We start from the raw sequence: 21874 nt of genomic DNA, 5'->3' as shown, positions 1-21874 counted from the left end.
GGGTAGAACGTAGAACTGTACTAACCCTTGTTTTGCAGCGTTCTTACCCAGCTATTATGGTCACATGATTTTTATTGATTTTATGTGATTGGATCCCACGATAATTTTTTTTTCGTGGTTATTGTTATTTATTGGGTGCCACGATTATTTTTCGTTGTTGTAATAATTAACGTAGCATGTGTTATTTATTGGGTGCTACGATTATTTTTCGTGGTTGTAATAATTGACGTAGCATGTGAACTCCAATGGAGGCATAAGATCGATGTTTGTATGTTTCTTCGATTGTAATAGCATTCGATGGTTATTCGGAGATCGAAGATGGTAGATACAAAAGATACAAGTTGTTTGGCTCGCAACAGATTTTTTCCAGATTCGTAGGGTCTAATTGCAGGGTTATTTCGACCCAGTAAACGTTGGAATTAGAAAATCTGTTCTTCACAAAAGTTGTGGATAATTGAATTTCAAATCCAACCCAATTTGAATCACTTCAATTGGAGGTCGGATGAGGAAGATATGGCCAAAATACTGCAGGCTGTGCAGTTTACGCGAGAATACATCAAATCCGAATTTTCTTGCCTAAGCACGGTTGGATTTTGGTTTCCTTGATTGATTCAAAGTATCTAAGTCTTCTACAAAAGTATAGCTGAAGGATTTCAAGTTTGGAAGGACTCCTTATTGCTTAAGGATTTCAAGTTTGGAAGGATTCCTTGTTGATCAAGGATTGCATCTTTGACCATAATAGTTGGGATGCATATTTTATTATGTTTCCTTATTTATGTTTATGCATGTTTCCCTGAGTGTTTGCATATGTGATAGTTTACCATATTGGGACAACATGGTAATATATGGCCTTTTGACCTAGATCACGTTTTTTGCAAACTCAAAAATTTTGAAAACCCTCACAAATTTTTTTTAAATAACTAAGTGGGAAAGGGAATTTATTTTTATAAATCCCACGGTCTCTATTGTTAGTTCATAGGTGATATAATTAATTTTGTGTGTTGGTTTCAGAACCTTCCTCCCTATCGAACAAAATTAATTATGGCATCATCGGTACAAACTTCCTTAAAGGATAGGTCTATGATAATTGTTGTATGAATTACTTCACCATATGAGGTAATTCATAACGGAACAATGGGTCATGGGGCTAGGTAATGGTATACACTTAGCTGTAAATAATAGTATCCTCACCATCTGAGTCACTATTATTATTTATAGGACCGAAGTTATATTGGCTATTTAATTTTACTTGGCACGGTATAGTGTCTAAATAGTAAAATTAAAAGGTTGTGCCTATCTACACGAATGATAAAGAGTAGAGACTTCCCATCGAGGCATGCTCTTCACGATGTGTAGGGTTGCCAATGTTTTTCTTTTAACATATGGTAGAGGGAACCAATATTAAAATGAAATTCAAAGTTTTTATTGCCCTTCATAATTGATTGTTATGTTATTTGAATCTCAAATTCAAAAATGGGCTCTTTTCAATCCACTTGTCATTATTCTCAAAGAAAATAAACTTACTGGATCGAATTACACTGACTGGAAAAGGAATTTGGATATTGTGTTAATTGCTGAGGGGCACAATTTTGTGTTGTCTAAGGTGTGCCCTCCTAGACCTAATAAGAATGCCACAGAACAGGAAGCAAAATTTTATAAAAATTGATGAATATCACCCATGTTGAAGGGACCCTGATTAGGGATCATTTTCTGAAGATGATAGCTCTTCTTAATGAACTAGAGATCCTTGGAGCTGAAATTGATGGGGAAACTCAGATCGATTTTGTTCTTAACTCACTGTAGTCTGAGAGTTTTAAGCAGTTTCGCCTGACTTATTCTATGAACAAAATGCATTTATATTTGGCAGAACTTCTTAAGGAACTCCAAGCAGCTGGGGGTTTTTTGGTTGTGAAGAAACCACCATCAATGTTAGTGGCAGAGAAGGTTTCTACTTCTAAGCTGAAAGGTAAGAAGAAGCAGAACAAGTCTCAGAAAAAAGGTTGTGGAGGCAGTCCATGCGCCTAAAGGTGGAGTGAAAAAGCCTAAGGGCAAGTGTTTTCACTGCAAGCAGCAAGAACACTGGAAGAAGGAATGTCTATTCTATCTCAATAAAATGAATAATCAAGATAGATCTTTTTCGCTAGTCGTTGAATCATGTTTAGCGGTGTTATCTACCAGTACCTGGTGTGTAGTTATGGGAACCACTAATCATGTTTGCAATTTGTTGCATATGTTCCAGGAAATCAAAAGACTCAGTGATGGACAGATTTATCTGCACATGGGTAATGCTACGAGTGTCAGCAGTTGTAGTAGGAAATGTTATTTTAAATTGTAGTAACAATATGAGTTTAATTTTGAGAGATTGTCTTTATGTTTTCACACTTAGAAGAAACTTGTTTTCAGTTTCTAAGTTGATTAAAGATTGATATTTGGTTTATTTTGGTAACTTTGTGGTTATTAAGTTAAATAAACGTTTTATCTATTCCGATTCATTGGTGGATAATCTCTACTTTATTAATCCTATATTTCCTACAGTGCAACTGCATGAATTGAATAACACTAATAATTTACCATGTAAGAGAAAAGAGCTTTCTAAATTGAACCAAACGTATCTTTGGCACTTACGTCTTGGTCATATTAATCTAAATAGGATTTCTAGACTGGTTAGAGATGGACCTTTAGGTTCATTAGAAGTTAAGGAACTTCCAGTCTGTGAATCCTGTTTGGAAGGTAAGATGACCAAAAGGCCTTCTTTTTTTTTCAACAAAAGGATATAGAGCCAAAGAGCCGTTGGAATTGGTTCACTCTGATTTCTATGGGCCTATGAATGTCCAAGCTAGAGGTGGTTTTGAGTACTTTGTCACTTTTATTGACGATTACTCAAGGTATGGATACATTTATTTGATGCACCGTAAGTCCGAATGCTTTGAGAAATTCAGGGAGTATAGGGCGGAAACAGAAAAGCATTTGGGTAAATGTCTCAAGACACTACGATCTGATCGTGGTGGCGAATACCTATTGGGAGAGTTTAGGGAGTACTTGTTAGCTGAAGGGATTACATCCCAGTTATCAGCACCAGGTATCCACGTCAAAATGGTTTAGCAGAAAGAAGGAATATGACTCTTATAGATATGGTGAGATCAATGATGAGTTATTCAGATTTACCAATTTCGTTTTGCGGACATGCACTAGAAACAACAACGTATATTCTTAACTTGGTACCATCTAAGTCAGTACCATCTACACCCACACCCACAGAACTATGGACTGGGCGCAAACCTAGTCTGCAGTATGTTCGGGTTTGGGGTAGTCCAGCACATGTGCTGAATGGGAACGCAGATAAATTGGAATCGAGGACAGAAGTTTTGCTTGTTTGCGGGGTACCCTAGAGGAACGAAAGGTGGATTGTTTTATAGTCCTACGGATAAGAAGGTCATTGTTAACACTAATGCTCGGTTCTTAGAAGAGGACTATATAATAGACCACAAGCCTAGAAGCAAGATTGTTCTAGATTAATTGAGAGGAGAGGGACTAACAAAGACTTCTTCAACACTAATAGTACAAGAGGTTACAGTGCAAGAAAGAGTTAGTGACACACTGGTACCTCATCGTAGTGGGAGGGTTGTTGTCCCATCTAATCGGTATATGTTCTTGAGAGAATCTTATGGCACGATCCCTGAAGAACAACATGCTGAACCCTGCAACTACAATGAGGAACTAGAAGATAAAGATGCAGAATTTTGACAAAAGGCTATGAAATCAGAGATGGAGTCTATGTACTCTAAATATATCTGGGATGTTGTAGAACCACACGAAGGGATTAAACCCATTGGGAAGGTATCTAGATAATGGAACTGGATAGATTCATAGCAAAGGGTCAAGAGCACATGTTATGCAAACTTAAAGAGTCTTTTCATGGACTCAAGCAAGCATCTAGATCTTGGAACATCCGTTTTGATCAAGCAATCAAGTTTTTTTTTGGTTTTGATCAATGTCTGGATGAGTCATATGTGTACAAGAAGCGCAACAGAAAAGTGGTGGTGTTCATGGTACTATATGTAGATGATATTCTACTAATCGGAAATGATGTGAGAATGTTGCCTTCGGTAAATGTGTGACTATCTAGCTAGTTCGATATGAAGAACTTGGGAGAAGCTGGTCACATCTTTGAGATTAAGCTTATGTGAGATCACGAGTATAGGATGTTGGGCTTATCATAAGCTACTTATATCGATGAGATCCTTGCTTGTTTTAGCATGCAGGATTCCAAGAAGGGGTTCCTCCCTTTTTAGACATGGAATCAACCTATCTAAGGATCAGTGTCGTAAGACACCTGAGGAGATGGAGAAGATGAAGGCAGTTCATTATGCCTTGGCAGTAGGAAGTCTCATGTATGCTATGTTGTGTACTAGACCTGATATTTGCTTTGCTATTAGCATGGTTAGTAGATTTTAGTGTAATCCAGGGCGACAGCGTTGGACTGCAGTGAAACATATTTTCAAGTATTTGAAAAGAACTAGAGATTATATGTTGGTTTACCAGTCAGATAATTTGATACCTTATGGGTACACAGACTAAGACTTTGTGTCAGATAAGGATTCCAGAAGTATACCTCGAGATATGTGTTTACCTAGGACGTAGAGCCATAAGTTGGAGGAGTATCAAGCAATCGTGCATTGATTAATTCTACCATGGAGGCCCAGTATGTGGTAGCTTTTTAAGCAGCCAAAAAGGCTGTTTGGCTTAGAAACTTCTTGATGGATCTAGAAGTGATTCCTTTAGTGCAATTAGCTATTACATCTATTGTGACAATAGTGGTAGAATTGCTAACTCCAAGGAGCCATTGACTCATAAGAAGGAAAACACGTCGAGCATAAGTATCACCTGATTCGATAGATCGTTCAACGAGGCGAGGCGATGTAGCTATGTCCAAGATCGCATCGATGAACAACCTAGCAGATCCTTTTATGTACAGCTTACAAGCTTAGACTTTTGATAGTCACGTAGAGGGAATGGGAGTGAGATGCGTAGCAGTTTGGCTTTGAGTCTTAGTGGGAGTTTGTTAAGAGGTTATGTAAAAGTTATGATTTTTATATGATGGATTAATATTGTTATGTATTAATCAGTTTTATCGCTTTTTGATGAGAATCTTTTATGGGCAATGTTTGCATAATATTATTGTATGTTGTGCATGTGTGTCTTTTATTTTACAAAGTAGATGATCCGGTGTGTAGAGTTCAGCTTACACATAGAAGATCGGATCATCAGTTCTTGTGAAATATAAGATATGGTTCACAGTCTTAGATGGAACTGGACACACCATCGATAGGATTGTAGTACAATGTTTAGTAGGTCTGTCTTGACTACAGGGAATGGTTTAGTTCTAACTCATTGTGCTAGTACACTTTGTGTGTATTGAACGGGACCGTATTAAGGTAATTGTCTTTGTACTAACTTTATAAGACAATTGGAACCATATGGTTATTATGAATGCTTATGCTCTTAATCCAAAGATAATTATTAGAGGTATATATTTAATGTTGTTGACTTTGATTCATTAAAGAGTGAGATCTTTAAACGGTCAATAGTCTCGGTGAATTGGGTCGCAACATTATGTATATGACAACTATTAATTATTAATGGAATCCACGTCCCGATAGGGATTGATGATATCCCTTGAGTAAACTTATAAGTTTCAAATATGTCAAACCCTGCAGGTGGATTTTGTATCTGACATATCGAATAAGTTAAGCGGATAGTCTCAAGATAAGATGTTGATTAAGTGGGAGATTGTTAGTAAATCAACGGATATCTGTAATTTTAACGTGGGGAGATTAATAAGTATTTAATATCATGGAGCTCGTAATATAATTGAGATAAGGACGGGAGAACAATTATAGTTCTGTAGTGGGGTGAATTATAATTAATGAAATAAGAAATAGAATCCTGGTGGATTAGGTTTTCTTATTTACATTGGGAGCCCAGACTTATTACTCCTTAGGTCCCTATCGTAGCCCTATATATACATGTTATGCTCTCTAGGTCAGATGGATGTTTTTCTATTATTCAATAAATAGAGGCAGGCTTAGAGAGAGCAAACAGATCACGAAAGAGTCCACACTTGGTTCGTGTTCTAGACGTGGAGGGAATACGATAGAAGATCGTAAGGTGCGGTCAAGCAGTATTCGTGGTTTATAGCAAGGCGTGCTATAACAAGTTCAACCAGCGTTCGTGTCGCAGGGAGTCGAGGTAAAACCCTAATTCCGCCTTGTAGGGTTTTACAATTTTTGTTGTCTAATCTGTACGTGTCATTACTGGGTCTTGGGGATTCAGTTTCCCAACAGTGGGATCTCTGAAAGTTATAGAGGTTTCTATGTGAGACTCTAACTCTTTTGTTCGATAGACGAATGACGTTACGGATTACGGGCAGTGGCAGACTACTTCAACAAATTTTCTTAACAGTATTGCCATGGTGGGATGGAGTCTTTGGAGGGAAAAAGGAGTGTTCCAAACTTCCAAGGGGCTCCTATCGTAGCTAATTCAATTGCCATGAAGATGGAACAAGCATGGGAAGAACTAGAGCTAGCATCATCAGTTTTAGTCTCACACCCTTCTAGTAGAGCTGCAGCCCCCTCTGTGTAAACCCAGATGGAAGGCCCCAGCCCAGCGAGCCATTAAATTGAACTGTGATGTGTAGTGGAAGAAACTCGGCTATGATTTTTCAGCGGTTATTGTACGATACCACACAGGTGAAAGTTCTAAATGGAAAAACGATCAAGGTCGTTCACTCTTTAGCTTTTGTTTGCAAAGCAGTCGGCTCCTAGAGCAGCTTGTCTGATGGCCAAGGCTCTGGGTTTGAGATCAGTGGAGATAGAAAGCAACAGCAAGATAGCAAGCTTCCAATCTCGTTGAGTGTCATAGTATTACTACCCCTGGGAGTGTTCACGTATTATTCAGGATATTATATCTCATTTCTGAACTTTATTTAGTTCGTGCATCCATCCCAGAGAGAGCAAACTGAGTTGCCCATTGGGTAGCGTCTTTTTCTTCAGGAACACTACCTCAGAACTGTGTTTCTTTGATCCCAACCAAGCTATGTGTAATCCTTGGGTCTGACGTTTCTCCCTCTTCTTAATGCAAAATTGTTTGCCGATCAAACAAAATACCATATTGTAATATCTAGCCAAGTTAATAAAAAAAATTTCTCATGAAAAAAAGTCTTACAATGCATACTACATATCTTACAATTAGTGATATGTTTAGAGGTATAATTGTGCAAACCTGTAACATAACTAATGTCTGAATAAATCTTACGCTACGAATTTGATGCGATATGTACCCTAAGATATGGGTCATATAGAGGTAAACCAAAAACAATGTCTAAACCTAACTTATGTTTAAAGCAAATATTATTTCCCAATCCATGATGCGATATTTCAATTTTTTATTACTAGAATGTATCATATGGTTGAAGAACAAAATTTTTATCATTTAAGTTTTTACTCAATATGAGTAATAGATTTTATGTCATACCATCTATGAAGCACCGACACCACTAGAGGTCGAAGTGTTATAGTGTCCGGAGTCTCCGAACACGGGGACACGAGTCCGACACACCACGTGGCGTGTCCAATAATTTGCTTTAAATATATGAGGCGGACACGACTGAGGACACTGATAGGAACACAATGGGGGTCAAACTATAATTTTTTTATAAAATTTCTGGGGTCAAACTGTATTTTTTTACAAATTTTTTGGGGTCAAACTGTTGTTACTTAAATATATAAATAAATAAGTAAACAAAAAAATATACACATGGCGCATCCCCCGCCGTGTCCGTGTCCCCATTTTTTAAGAATTCCCATATCCCTGTGCCCGTGTTTGTATTCGTGTCCGTATCCGTGCATTATAGCATACCAATATACCAATTTTTGTTACTTATATTTACACTTGCTAACGTACCTTAAGGTACTCGATATGTATCCGATACGTAAAATAAAAAACAATACAGAATACCTATCCTGTATGACAACCTTAGCTATAAGTTGACAAACTCAAGTTACAAGAGTGCCAAAGTAAGAGAACTTAGCAAGTTTTGCATTCACTTTCAGTTACTGAAAGAGGAGCAAATAACAAGTCTTTTTTCAAATGTGGAAGCATTTCTGTACCTAATTAGTGTCAAGATTGAATTCAACTATCTTCTTCCAGAATTTCAGAGTCATGTCTTCAATGTCTGTTTCGTACAAAGCAAGGCTGCTTATCTGGAAGTTGAGGCTATTGATGCTTTCATCAAGCATGTTGGCTTTCTCTTGAGCTTTCTTTTTCTCCTCATTGGATAAATCCCGATAAATGATACTCAGATGTGGCATATAAGCTACAAGAGTTATACGACATGTATTAATCAGCAAAACCCATTTTCTAATCAAACGAACAAGGACATAAATTAGCATTCTTTGTTCCATAGACATTGGACATATGGTAAATATCAGGTTAAACTAAGGAAAATAAAAGTCACACTGTAGCAAACTCTGGTTTTGTTTCTTTTCTCTAAATATTGAACCGTTCCATAATGCATTCTTCCAAATAGCATTACCAACAAAAGTGGTTCGAGACTCGGAATATTAAGAGATCTTAACCCAATAAACTAGTGTTTATAATTATGTACTAACTAGCAACATTAAGCTTCAGCTTTCAAGTTATTGCGAACAACATTTAATTTAAGCTTTGTCAGAAAATCAATTAAGTTGTGGTAAAAATAAGCATTTCCACAGTAGATAGTAATTGATGACAAACTGCCCTTGATTCAGAATGAACCCGTAATAAGCATTCACTCTGCAAGGATATGATCTGTTGTTACCTTGCATCCGAAAGATGTATTAGTTGTTAATTTTTATGGGTTCAAGTTCAACAAAGGGAAATACATGTCACACGGAAGCCAACTCTAGATATTACTCTCCGACTGCTATGGATGTTGAAGTATTTTATAATGTACTCTTACATATTTACTCTCCAACTATTACCAATCGCTTTGCCAATAGGTGCAAGAATGTTAAGAGAATCTTAACCTATAAACTTAGGTTTCCATCTCGTAGATACTAGCAAACATTAAACTTAAAGATATTAGTTTTAAGCTTTTTCAAGCAAATTCTATCAAGTGTCAGTCATACTACGCATTTCCTTAATATATATTAATTGATGACAAAGTGCCCAGGTTTTTGAAGAGACATAACTACGTTATACTGCTATGCAAGCATAAACGAACCTATTACACTGCATCCAAACATTCAATGAGTTGTGGGAATTAGAAACTAGTTCACTAGAAAATGCTTCTTCCTATGAAGCAAGAGAAAGTGCTTCTACCATTTCTTGATTATATCTGCATTTGACAAAACTAACTCACGTGACTTAATCAACAAAGTTTCAGAGACTTGAGTTGTCCTACGGGTTGAGCTCTTGTAACCAAAATGCCCGGTGTAGTGTGAACAAGCCTCCACTACCTGAAATAAGAAATCCATGCCACCAAATCCTATTCAGCATACTGGGATACAAGTGCTTGCTAACATATAACAAAATGAGAATAAAGTGAATAAGTATCTAAATTAATACCTACCCTCCATGGTTTTAGAAAAAGTTCAACAGAGACAAATATGATGCCTTAGCAATAAGAACAACCAACAATTGACTAACCAACTTCCTTTTTAGTCTGACTCATTCCCAAATAACCAATTTGATGATGGTCGTGCCCTGACGGTAGGGCCTCACCGGCTTGTCACACTAATTTTGTAGGAATGCCTAAGAAACTGAAAACCCCTTCTATACTGCTAATACGCCACTCTACCCAAGATGAGCTCAACCTTTTCCTTTCTTTTATCATCTCCTTACCTAGTTCCATCGATTTCCAAACTTTTATTGGCTTTGCTCTCCTATGCTCCAACCAAACACAAGGGCGTGGCTACCAAATTAGGTTTGGGGGTTTCTTCATGCTCCCACATCATTTTTAACATGCTTGAAACCTAATATGAGGTAATCATTCTAATTCTGCATTCTCCCCTTCTTTCACCAAAGTTTATTCACATTGAACCGCAGATAAAATGGCTGTATACAAGATGACCCAAACAAATATGCAAGTGTTCATCAAAGAACCCAAAAGACTATTCTATGGGCAAGTTGAGCCGTGAGACGGCATGTGCCGAGAGATTAGCTGCGGTGAAGCCTTGAATACACTCATTACTTGAAAGAAAAAACTGTATTCATCTAAAACCTGGGACAAGTTAACCCCCAATCTTTGCATACCCGGCGGCCAGATACATTTGCGGATCATGACCATTGTTCATCCACATGTTGTGTTTTCCCTTCTTGAAACCAATAATTTCTAAATTTTATCACAAAACCAATAGCAGATTCATCTTAGACTTGAACAACTATTCACCCATCAATTTTTCCATGCTTGAAACTGATAAGAGTTTAAATTCTGAACCCATTTGATGAAGCTCATTGTTCACCCTCATTTTTATGTTTTCCAATTGTTGCAGAAAATAATCTTTACCTTAAAAAAAATGCCGGTATACATCTAAGATAGCTTCCTTCCCACCCTATCCTCCGCCTGCACCCACCACAACCAGCACACTCTCACACAAAAACATAAATCTATCTTTACATTCTTGGAACACGATAGGAGTTAAAACTGAGGGGCCATTGTGATGCAGGCCACCATTTTAATTAATATAAAAATATTAGAATTTTAGTTTATTATTTTGAATTTAGTATTTTAGTAGGAATCGATCCGTTTTAGCGTAAATTGCCTAGGATATTACTCCTTCCGTCCCATAATGTTTGACACTTTCACTATTCCAACCTTATGAAAAAATTAACTATATCTTTTAATGCATAATTTTTTTTATAAGCAATATGGATCTTGTTTGATAGAGTTTTATTTGTTCTATTAAACAAAGTTCAAAAAATCGCCTAAAACATTATGGATTGAAAGATATATGCAATTTAAAAATGGCACGCATTCCTGAAAATGCCAAACATTATGGGACGGAGGGAGTATGTTTTCTTATTTTGGTAGATTCTATTTCCTTTTTATTATTTTCTTGTTCTAGAAGATTTAGATTTTTAGATTTCCTTTATTTTATTTCCATTTTAGTATTTCTAGGCTATCATTATAATTACAGTAAGTTGCAAGCCTAAGGGTTGAGGAGTTGTTTATGAATTGATTAATAAAAATTTGAGAAGTTTTCTCAATATCGTTTGTTTGTAGAGAAAGTATCTCTAGTTCAAATTTATTTGTGATTGTCCTTGTTGCGCGTTCTTCTTTTTTGACACGCCTCCCTGCATCACATTGCCATAAGTTCAAATTTTCAAAACACAAAAAAATAGAAGAGAGGGAATACAACTTTTTTTTATATAAAAGTTTTACCACAGATTTTTATGTTGTAATTAGGTATAGCGGTATTATTTCCTAGAATTGGTGGCCAATCCCTACATAACAACAATTTTGCATTCTATAAAAAATATTTTCCGTAGACGAAACACGTGTTTTGATATATACCACAAATTTTTACAATGTAGTTCTTTATAGCTAACTTTTAACTGTATATCATTGACGCATTTTACAATACATGATACATGTCCCGATACGATTCATAAGTAGAGGAAAAACGAACAACGATACACGATACATGTCCCGATTTGAAAATATTGTTGGTGGCCAATCCCTACATAGCAACAAAACCATGCCCAAAATGACGATGCAAACATTTCAAAACAAACTACCCAATTGAACAAGTCCAATACAACATACGGTCGTACTACACACAGATAGAGAGGAACACATACATAGAAAATGTATCTGGAAAATTACCATGCATATTGCTTACATATCAATCAAAATTTGAAATAAACTATCCTATTGAACAAGCCCAAATGCCCAATACAGTCATAATACACACACACACAGAAAAGCGGGGGGGCGGGGGGGGGGGGGGTGTTTCAAACTCGGGCCCACTGAATTCCGATCGGAGCCCAGCCATCAGCTTCTTGAACCGCTCTGTTATGTCCTCTAATGGTATCGCCCACACTGAATACATATGTTTCAAGGGCTGAGGTGGTTCAAGGACTTGTACCTCCATGGAGAAATTGATTGGATCAATAGAGAGGAACAAAGGTATGTTGAGAGAGGAAAGAAAAATGGGGATATGATACGAAGAGTTCAAGGGACCTGCACTGGAAGACGAGAAATTTTTCAGTGCCGCCCAGCTGACGTGGTGGCCGAGCGGGCACATCCGAACTGTCCAAAAGTGTATTGGACAGCACAGATTGAAACACCATTTCTCCTCTCACCCCCACAATCTCTCTCCTCTTCTTCTCTCATTTTTCACTCTCTAAATCCGAGCCTTCCAAAACAAAAATGGACAACCTGGATGCACCGAGCCGGCATCACGTGGTACCCGCTCGGCACTAAAAAATTTCTCTGACACCCCCTTTGGCTACCATGTGAGAAAAGAAAAGATAGGGGTGTGATTTTCCTTATTAGTGAAAAAGGAAAAGAAATGAGTGTGGTTTCTCACCGTCTCATTTGGATGGACAAAATTTAGGTGAGGAGAAAATAGAGGATCATGTGTATCTTTACCAATCTAACCTTTCAAGCCTTAAAAGTTAGGGTTCCAATTGGACAAGTACTACGAAGACCACCATGACCAGAGCGACCCCCTCCTTTTTCTTTTTTCTTTTTTTTTTGATAGGCAACAAAGTTTTATTAAGAAACTTGACAAAAGGTGTAGTTGGAGGATGGGGAAGGGGAATCTAACAAAAATTAGATGCAACACGTGTTTGGACAAAACCCAAAACACCTTATGGGCCTCAAAATGCCCAGATTTAAACCGTAAAGCTCAAAACAATACCAAGGCCAAAAATCCCACGTATTCAATTCAGCACAAATCAAAGGCAAGGACCAAATGGGGCAAACCCAACCCTAAGCCCAAACACCCAATCAGCTCTAGATCAGTTCACCACCACCACCACCCACCGTCGCCACCCACCCAGACCACGACCTAGACAGCCTACGCCGCCGCGACACCCACGAGCTACTGGATCCCACAAGATGCCGCCAAGAAACCGTTGATTCGGTTCTCATAAACGGCTCGGAAACCGACAGCCAAGCTTCCATACGCGCGCCGCTGCACTTTGCCTAGGCATGAGACCGACTGTGCCCAAGAACACAGCCGGCGTGGAGACCTCGTGATCCGCCTCCACCCACCACTACAGCACCTAGCCGTTAGGACAAACCGGTAACCCCCAGATGTGGTTACTGGCGAGCAAACGGTGGCCGGAGAAGACGAAAAAGGCAGGAGAAAACGGGTATGGCAGAGAAAAGAGAAAAACGCTGAAGGAGTGAGGGGCAAAAATGCCCAGGGGGAGGAGGGAGAAGGCGGCGCCTCCCCCCCGGGCAGCAAACCCTAGTCGGGGTGAAAATATGGAGAGTTTAGAAAGAAAAGGAATCCGCTCCAATGCTCTGGCCCCCTCTTATTTCTTCTATGGTGGACGGGTTTTTGGTCTCCTCTTCAAATAAATTGAGGAAGAGTTCAAATCGAGAGACCCTCAATTGGATTTGCTCTTGAGTTTTGCCTCCATTCCCCAGCTGAGTTCTTACCTCCCCCCCCCCCCCCCCCCCCCCCCCCTTTTCACTGGTCTTTCACAATTTCCTTCATTTCCAGTTCGAACCAAACTTTTTGAGGGGTGGGTTACAGCAGTGATGGTGGGTTGAGGACATGAAGCGGTGGTGCGGCGGTGGCGAGGGGAGGGTAAAATTGGCACAGGCTGCTCCACTCTTCCTTTCTCACGAAATCTCACCAATTTTGGTGAGAAAGAAACTGGGCTCTTTAAAGGGTTCTGGTCATTTACGGTCTCTCACCCTCTCCCACCGTTTCTCACCTTTCAAGTCATCCAAACGTGGGAAAGTGTAACAACTCCGATTTTTAGTAAATAAAAATCTTGTTTAAATATTTGAAAATTCCTATTTTATGTTCTAAATTTCCTTTTAGCTTTAATAATCCGTCATAATTAGATTTGAGACTTTTAAAATCAAATCTCTTAGCATCGGACAATCCAGTCCTTTTCCAAAAGACAAGCATGCTATAAAAGCACTTGTATATTTTTCTAGTAAAGGAAACAAAGTCTTTACAATATATTTCTTGGCTAGAAATATTACTTGGCAAGTAGAATTAGCTTTCAATCAAGTAGTTAGTAGAAACCTAGTTACCATTCAACTTAGTTACCTTTCCCTAACATTTACCCTAACATTTAAGGACCATTGGATCAAATGTAGAGACCCCTGAATTTTCCTACTTTCTTTAATCATTTAAAATATGTGGAATATTGTATTTTAAGGTTGTATTGATGTTTCGAAGTGTTGGTAGCAAGTGGAGTTTGATTCGGTGTCCGTCAGAAAAATTTTATTTTTTGCCCAGATTGTACTGGTATTGCCTTTTACCCAGTACCGGTACATGGTGTCCAGAAGTTGTGTTTTTTTGGCATTTTTGGGGTTCCAGTACCGGTACTGGGAATCGCCCAGTACCGGTACATGCTGTATTTTTCTGCAATTTTCAGCACACTTTTTGGATCACTATAAATATCCCTCTTTACCATTTTCACTCCAAAAACCCACGAAATACACTTGGAAACACCCCCTCTCACCTACCCAACTCCAATCTCACCCAAAACTCTTGATTTCAACCTCAAATCTTCAAGATCCAAGGGTTTCCAACCTCAAATCACTTGAATCTTGGATTTGGAGAACAAGGGGTAAGTTTTGTGTTCTTGCTCTCATCTTTGGGCTCTCACCCACGTTTTCCTCTCTCTCCTCTCAATCACTTGTTGATCTTTGTTCATTTGTCTTGTTTTTGGGTTGTATTCACTTTAGATCTTATATCTAAGCTTGGGTGGAGCTCATTTTTTTATGGATTCAAGCATATAACTCTTGGTAGACCTAGGATTTTGCTCAAAATCCACTTTGGTAAGGATTTCTCTCTTTCTCTACATGTATTGTGGTGATTTCGTGTGATATTGGTGCTTGAGCGCTATATATGGTTCGAATGGATTACCTTAGGGTTTGAGAATTTCATACCCTTTGAAATGATGTGTTGTTGTTTTGATTCTTGTGATCCATGAGTTATTTGTGATGTGTTGGATAATGTTGATATGTGAGGAGTTTGCCGTAACGCAAGGGGTGGAAATACAAAATCGCAATGGGTGGAGTTTACCGTAACACAAGGGGTGGAAACACGGATCGTAAGGGGTGGAAATTTGGTGGCAGTAGCATGTATGTGTATGTGCTTGAGAGTGCTTTTATACTAGGAAGTGGTGTTGGATTGTGTTATTCTTGAATGTGCCATTTAGCTTGATTCTCTATATTCATATTGATCATCTCATTACATATAGATTTAGTAGAGATTTTCCTACTGGGCTAGTGTAGCTCAACAAAATCCTTCTTTTCAGGTCCGAGTGCCGAGTAGTAGCTTGCATGGCATCGAATGCTCAGAGTGGAAGTCATTTTTGGAAGCTAACAAAGTCTAATTACTTAATCATCTTTGTAAATCACCTACTTTTGTTAGAGATGGTTTTGTAACTAATTCCTCTTGATTTCTTTGACTAAACTGTCTGTAAATCAATAACTCATTCGTACTTGTATTTGACTTAGTTTGGGCCATGGTGCCAAAGATGTAATTTAAGAAACATGGGGATTTGTTTGTAAATTGAACAAGTGGGAAACCATTTTGGGTATTATTTATTTTATGCGAGGATCTTTTATCGAAATGGTTTATTTATTTATGTTGAAAATCGAGGGCATGACAAATTGGTATCAAAGCATCTAGGTTTGAATACTTTGAGACCGAGGGAAGACTTTTAGTCTCATGGGTTCAAAAGTCACACCTTTTGCATAAACGTACGTGTGCTTGAGTGCATTGACATTATTTGGATTACTTGGCATTGCATTTGAATATGGTAGAGTGGCGTAGAGTTGTTTTACCCTTGTTGGGATAGTCGGGGGCTTAGAGCTCATTAAATGAAGTTGTTATTGATGGACCTTTATTTTCTTATATCTTGTAGTAAGATGCCTCCGAGAACGCGTGCTAGAGTAGGTGAGGGTGAAAGTTGAGGTGGTCGTGGTCGTGGCCGAGAGGCGCCAGTGAGGATAAGGTTAGCCAGCTAGGGGAAAATACGAATGGGAATCCGGGGGATGGGACCGGACACGGTCAGGGAGAGGAAGTACTGATCGTTCAAAATCCCTTTGCTAGGGATTTCGTTGTGGCTCATGCGGCCGCAAACCTTTTAAACCCAGCTCCTAGGGAAAGTGCAGACAGTCGTGCCTTGTCAGCAATGAGGGAGTTTTGTCGTAGGAATCCACCGACATTCGACGGGTCGAGCAATGACCCTTTCGTGGCCGATCATTGGCTAGCCCAAATCCGAAAACTTTTCAGGGCTCTTGGGATTACCGAGGATGACTTGCGAGTCAATATTGTGGTCGTTCAACTTACTGGGGAAGCTAATGAGTGGTGGGAGTTTGTGTTGGAGTTGAGGAAGGATACAAGGAGAGCGGCAAGGACTGCGGCTCAAGCGAATGAGCCAGATGTAGAGAACTTAACTTGGGCCAAATTTGAGGTGCTCTTCGAGGAGCAGTACTTTCCGGAGACTAGCCGTGACCAACTAAGGGAGGAGTTCGAGAAGTTGGAACAAGGGAATATGACCGTGTCGGAATACGCTCTAAAGTTCCAATCTTTGTCCCGTTTCACGTCGGAGTTGGTGGCTATTAAGGACAGAAAATGTAGGCAGTTTGAAAAGGGGTTGGATGGCACAACGTAAGGGAAGGTTCGCCGATGTCGTCGAGTGTGCAAGGAGCATTGAGATTCCAAAGAAAGCACCACGAAATCCTAAGGCTTGGGAATCGAGGCAACCGATGGGGGGTATGAGCTCTTCTTCGGAGAGTTTTGGCAGCAAGATCAATTTCCAGCTTCCCAAGGTCCGTCGAACTTTAGGCCTCCATCGTCTTCTTCTTTCGGGACTCGGGGAAATCCGACTAGGACTCCAATTGTGTGTCACGAGTGTGGTCAGGCGGGGCACATTCGTGCTCAGTGTCCGCTGCTCTTGGGTACATGTTTTACATGTGCGAAGGCCGGTCATTTTACGAGAAATTGTCCGCATAAGGAAGGTACACGAAGCGAATCTGGTTCGGTCCAGCAACCAAGGGGTGGACAGGGTCTTAGTCGGCAGTCATTTCGGGGTACTCAGAGGCAGCAACAACCTCACTTCCGTCAGACCACATCAGCTCAGGGAACTTAGGTTGAGAGAGGAGCGAGTTCTTCGGCACCTACTCAGAGCTCCGGTCAGCGAGGTGGACATGTTCAGAGTCAGATGACTCAGGGAAGGGCTTTTGCTATCACTTCTGCTATTCCGCCACCACCACCACCTCCTCCTGTCACTTCTCAAGCCCCGAAAACTTTGGTTGTGAGGGGTACATTTCTATTGTTTAACTCCTTTGCTAGAATACTTTTTGATTCTGGAGCATCGCATTCATTCATTGCTGCATCTTTTGCGTGTGCTTTGGAATTGGAAATTGAGAATATTAGTCCTCCGTTGTTCGTTGAGACACCTATAGGGGGTAGATCGCCGTTAGATCGTATTTGCCGGGATTGTGAACTCATTATTCGAGATCATCGTTTTACCTTTGACTTCATTGTGTTGAATACGTCGGGGTTCGACCTCATTTTGGGCATGAATTGGCTATCTACATTTCATGCTACCATAGATTGCTTCAAGCATCTGGTCCGTATCTGTCCACCTGGGGGTTCTTGTTTTGAATTCTTCGGGGAGCGTCGGGAACCGTTAGAGCTATATTTGTGCTAGTCTCGGGAGCAAGAGTCGATGTATGCCTTATTAGCAAGCTTGGCCTCAGATGAGGATGTGTCCGCACACGGGGAGTTGCCCTGTAACGACCTGCTCCATCTTTGTACAATATTGTCCGATTTAGACGCTCAAAACCCATAGACTTCCCAGTAGGTCACCCATCCCTGGACTACCCCAGGATGAGCACGCTTAACTATGAAGTTTCTATGCGCTTTGGCTCGCCCTCACGGCTTTAAAAGGCCTTGTACAAGTAGGAGGGATCTTTTCCTTATAAACCATGACTTGCCCCCTCCAGTCCGGACGGAGCCTGCCATCCTGCAGTACCGTCGGCCACCGGAAAGCGGGGTGTCACAATCTACCCCCCTTAGGGATGCAACGTCCTCGTTGCACAGGCCCAGCAACCTCCCCTGGGGTCCGTGGTATCAGAGCCCCGCCCTGGGCAAAGTGGTGGGTAGTTTTAAAAGAGAAGAAAGGAATTAATCCTATTAAAAGGGGATTTATTTTTATGTGGGCTTTGATATTATTTTACATGATAGCCGGGTGTTAATTTTGTGAAAGAGTGCACGTGAGGTGTTTGTGTGCTGGAGTGCATGCATGGTATGTGTGTTTATTTGTTGGGTTGTGGAATGGATGAGGAAGAAGGAAAAAAACAAACAAGCAATGGACACTTGTCCACCAAATGGCACCTAATGAGATGACTGAGCATGTTCTCTATCTATATATACAAGGAATAAAAGAAGGAAAAAGGGGGGCCGGGGAGAATATTGGGGGGATTATTATTTTGGTTGTGGAAAAGAAAGAGAGGAAGAGAGCAGTGGGAGGTGCTCCCGCAGTGGGGTTTGGCCAGGGTGGTGATGGTTTCACTAATAATTATAAGTATGAACAAAATGTGATTGGTTGTAGGAACGATTAGGACGGGTCGTTACAGATTTATTTTCTACAAAAGGTGCTAGAGGGAACGGGTCGTTACATGCCCCTTGTTGTTTGTGATTTTCCGGACGTATTTTCGAAGGAGGTACTTGGTTTGCCACCCGAGAGATAGATTGAGTTCACCATCGATTTATTTCCTGGCATTGCTTCTATTTTCGTATCTCCTTATCGTTTCGCGCCCACCGAGTTGCAAGAATTGAAGACTCAACTGCAAGAATTGGAGGATTTGGGGTTTATCCATCCGAGTACATCACCGTGGGGAGCATCAGCCTTGTTTGCTCAGAAGAAAGATGGGTCGCTTCATCTATGTATCGATTATCGTAAGTTGAACCGTGCCACCATTAAGAATAAGTATCCAATGTGTAGAATCGACGATTTGTTTGACCAATTTCGAGGCGCAACTTATTTCTCCAAGATCGATTTAAGGTCCGGTTACGATCAATTGAGAGTTCGGAGGGAAGACATTCCTAAAACCGCTTTTCGTACTCGTTATGGCCATTACGAGTTTGTTGTGATGCCCTTTGGATTGACGAACGCACCGCCAACTTTCATGGACTTAATGAATCGTATCTTTCATGCCTATCTTGATCGTTTCGTGGTCGTTTTCATGGACGATATCCTTATCTATTCGCCTTCAGAGGAGGAACATCAAACCCACCTTTTTATCATTCTTGAACTCTTACGAAAACACCATTTATATGCCAAACTTAGTAAGTGCGAATTTTGGTTGTTCGAAGTCAAGTTTTTAGGTCACGTTGTGTAGAAGGATGGGGTGTTTGATGATCCGGGGAAAATAGAGTCAGTAATGAATTGGCAGCGACCGAAGAGCGTATTCGAGATTCGTAGTTTCTTGGGTTTGGTTGGGTACTATCGTCGTTACGTACTTGATTTCTCTCGTCTAGCAGCTCTGATGACTAGGTTGACTTGAAAAGGGACTCGTTTTGTTTGGAGTGACGCATGTGAGGTGGCCTTTGAAGAATTGAAGAGAAGGTTGACTACCGCACCGGTTTCAATCCTCCTTGGACGGGGAGTCGGTTACTCCATGTATTGTGATGCTGCTAAGGAGGGGTTAGGATGCGTATTGATGCAATTGGTGCGAGTGGTAGCGTATGGATCACGACAATTGAAAACTCACGAACGGAACTACCCTACCCATGATTTAGAGCTAGCGGTTGTCGTCTTTGCATTGAAGAGTTGGCATCATTACATTTACGGTGAGAGATTCAAAGTCTTTTCCGATCACAAGAGTCTAAAGTACTTATTTTCCCAAAGGGAACTTAATTTGCGACAACGCCGTTGGATGGAGCACTTAGAAGATTATGGATTTGAGTTGCAATATCATCTAGGAAAGGCGAACGTAGTAGCGGACGCTTTAAGCAGAAAATCGACTCACCTTGCGAATCTAGCCATTCATGAGTGGAAGATGACAAACGATTTGGGCACTTATGCCTTGCATTTTGAAGAGGTCCGTGATGGAGTCACCCTGTATAACTTAATCGTTCAATCAACCTTGTCGACTCGAGTAATTGAGGCCCAATAGCAAGACGAAGAAGTAAGAGAGTAGGAGAGTTTTGTGCCGAGTTTCTTAGCATAAATGCTCAAGAGGGGTGGATGATTCATGCCGATCAAGGGTTACAATACCAAGGAAAGTTGTTCATACCCATTTCATGTCGGGAGGATTTTGAGGGAATTTCACCATTCACCATCAGCCGTGCATCCGGGGGGAACAAAAATGTATCATGACTTGCGTAGATAGTTTTGGTGGCCGGGAATGAAGAGGGACATCGTCGTTTTCGTATCCAAATGCCTTACGTGTCAACAAGTCAAAGCCGAACACCAACGACCTGCCGGGGAGTTACAACCATTGCCAGTGGCCGAATGGAAGTGAGAGAATCTGACTATGGATTTCGTTACCGGGTTACCAAGGTCGCCGAGGGGGCATGATGCCATTTGGGTGATAGTTGATCTATTGACCAAGTCGGCGCACTTCTTACCTATCCAGGTTTCAGACTCGATTGATACGCTTAGTCGTTTGTACATCCGTGAAATTATCCCTCTTCATGGAATTCCCATTTCCATCTTGTTGGATCGAGATCCAAGATTTACCGCGCGTTTTTGGCAAAGTCTGTAGGCTGCTTTTGGCACCAATCTTCTATTTAGCACCACATATCATCCTCAAACGGATGGGCAATCCGAGAGAGTGATCCAAATTCTAGAAGACAAGCTTCGGGCTTGTGTTATGGACTTCCGAGGAAATTAGGAAGATCACCTATCGTTAGTCAAATTCGCGTACAATAGTAGTTATCAATCTAGTATCCAGATGGCACAGTATGAAGCTTTGTATGGGAGACCGTGTCGATCACACGTTTGTTGGACCGAGTTGGGCGAGGTTACGTTAGTTGGGCCGGATTTGATCAAAGAAACCTTCGAAAGCATGAGAGCGATTCGCCAACGTCTTCTTGAGGCACAAAAGAGAACCACCGAGCAAGTCAAAGTGATTCGTCAACGATTATTAACCGCGCAAAAGTAGACAAAAGAGTTATGCTGATCGTCGTCGCCGACTGTTATCAGTTGAAGTGGGGGATCATGTATTCCTTAAGGTGTCACCGCATCGGGGGTTATCTCGTTTTGGGCAAAAGGGAAAGCTTTCATCGCGTTTTATCGGGCCGTTTGATATCATCGAGAAGATCAGGGAAGTGGCATATATAGCATTGCCACCAAGGTTATCGGGCGTTCATGACGTGTTCCACGTGTTGATGTTCCGAAAATACGAGTTGGATCCGTCACACGTTCTAGAGTGGTCCAAACTAGAGTTGGAAGCTGATGCATCTTATGGGGAGGAGCCGATACGAATCCTAGACTCGCATGACCAAGTTTTGAGGGGTAAGACCATTCTGTTAGTGTGAGTTCTATGGAGTGATCTTGGAAAGGAAGAATCGACGTGGGAAATGGAAGACGAAGTTAGAGAGAAGTATCCGCATTTATTTCTAAATTAACCAATGTGAGTCTCAAATTTCGACCTTATTATTGTTAACTCGTT

The 21874-nt window shown here is 40.5% G+C and overlaps 1 protein-coding gene across 1 annotated transcript; it reads right to left on the bottom strand.

The window, feature by feature from the left end:
- Positions 1-7978: 7978 nt before the first annotated feature.
- Positions 7979-10639, bottom strand: LOC131316649 (cyclic phosphodiesterase-like). The gene is made up of 3 exons (XM_058346083.1): positions 10547-10639; positions 9443-9497; positions 7979-8374 (listed from the first exon to the last, which is right to left on the bottom strand). The coding sequence occupies exons 1-3, from the start codon at positions 10568-10570 to the stop codon at positions 8169-8171; spliced, it is 285 nt and encodes a 94-aa protein (XP_058202066.1). The 5' UTR covers positions 10571-10639; the 3' UTR covers positions 7979-8168.
- Positions 10640-21874: the final 11235 nt, after the last annotated feature.

Source organism: Rhododendron vialii, chromosome 2a (assembly GCF_030253575.1).
Source record: "Rhododendron vialii isolate Sample 1 chromosome 2a, ASM3025357v1".
Lineage (NCBI taxonomy): Eukaryota > Viridiplantae > Streptophyta > Magnoliopsida > Ericales > Ericaceae > Rhododendron > Rhododendron vialii.
This window is presented reverse-complemented; position numbering and strand designations above follow the sequence as displayed.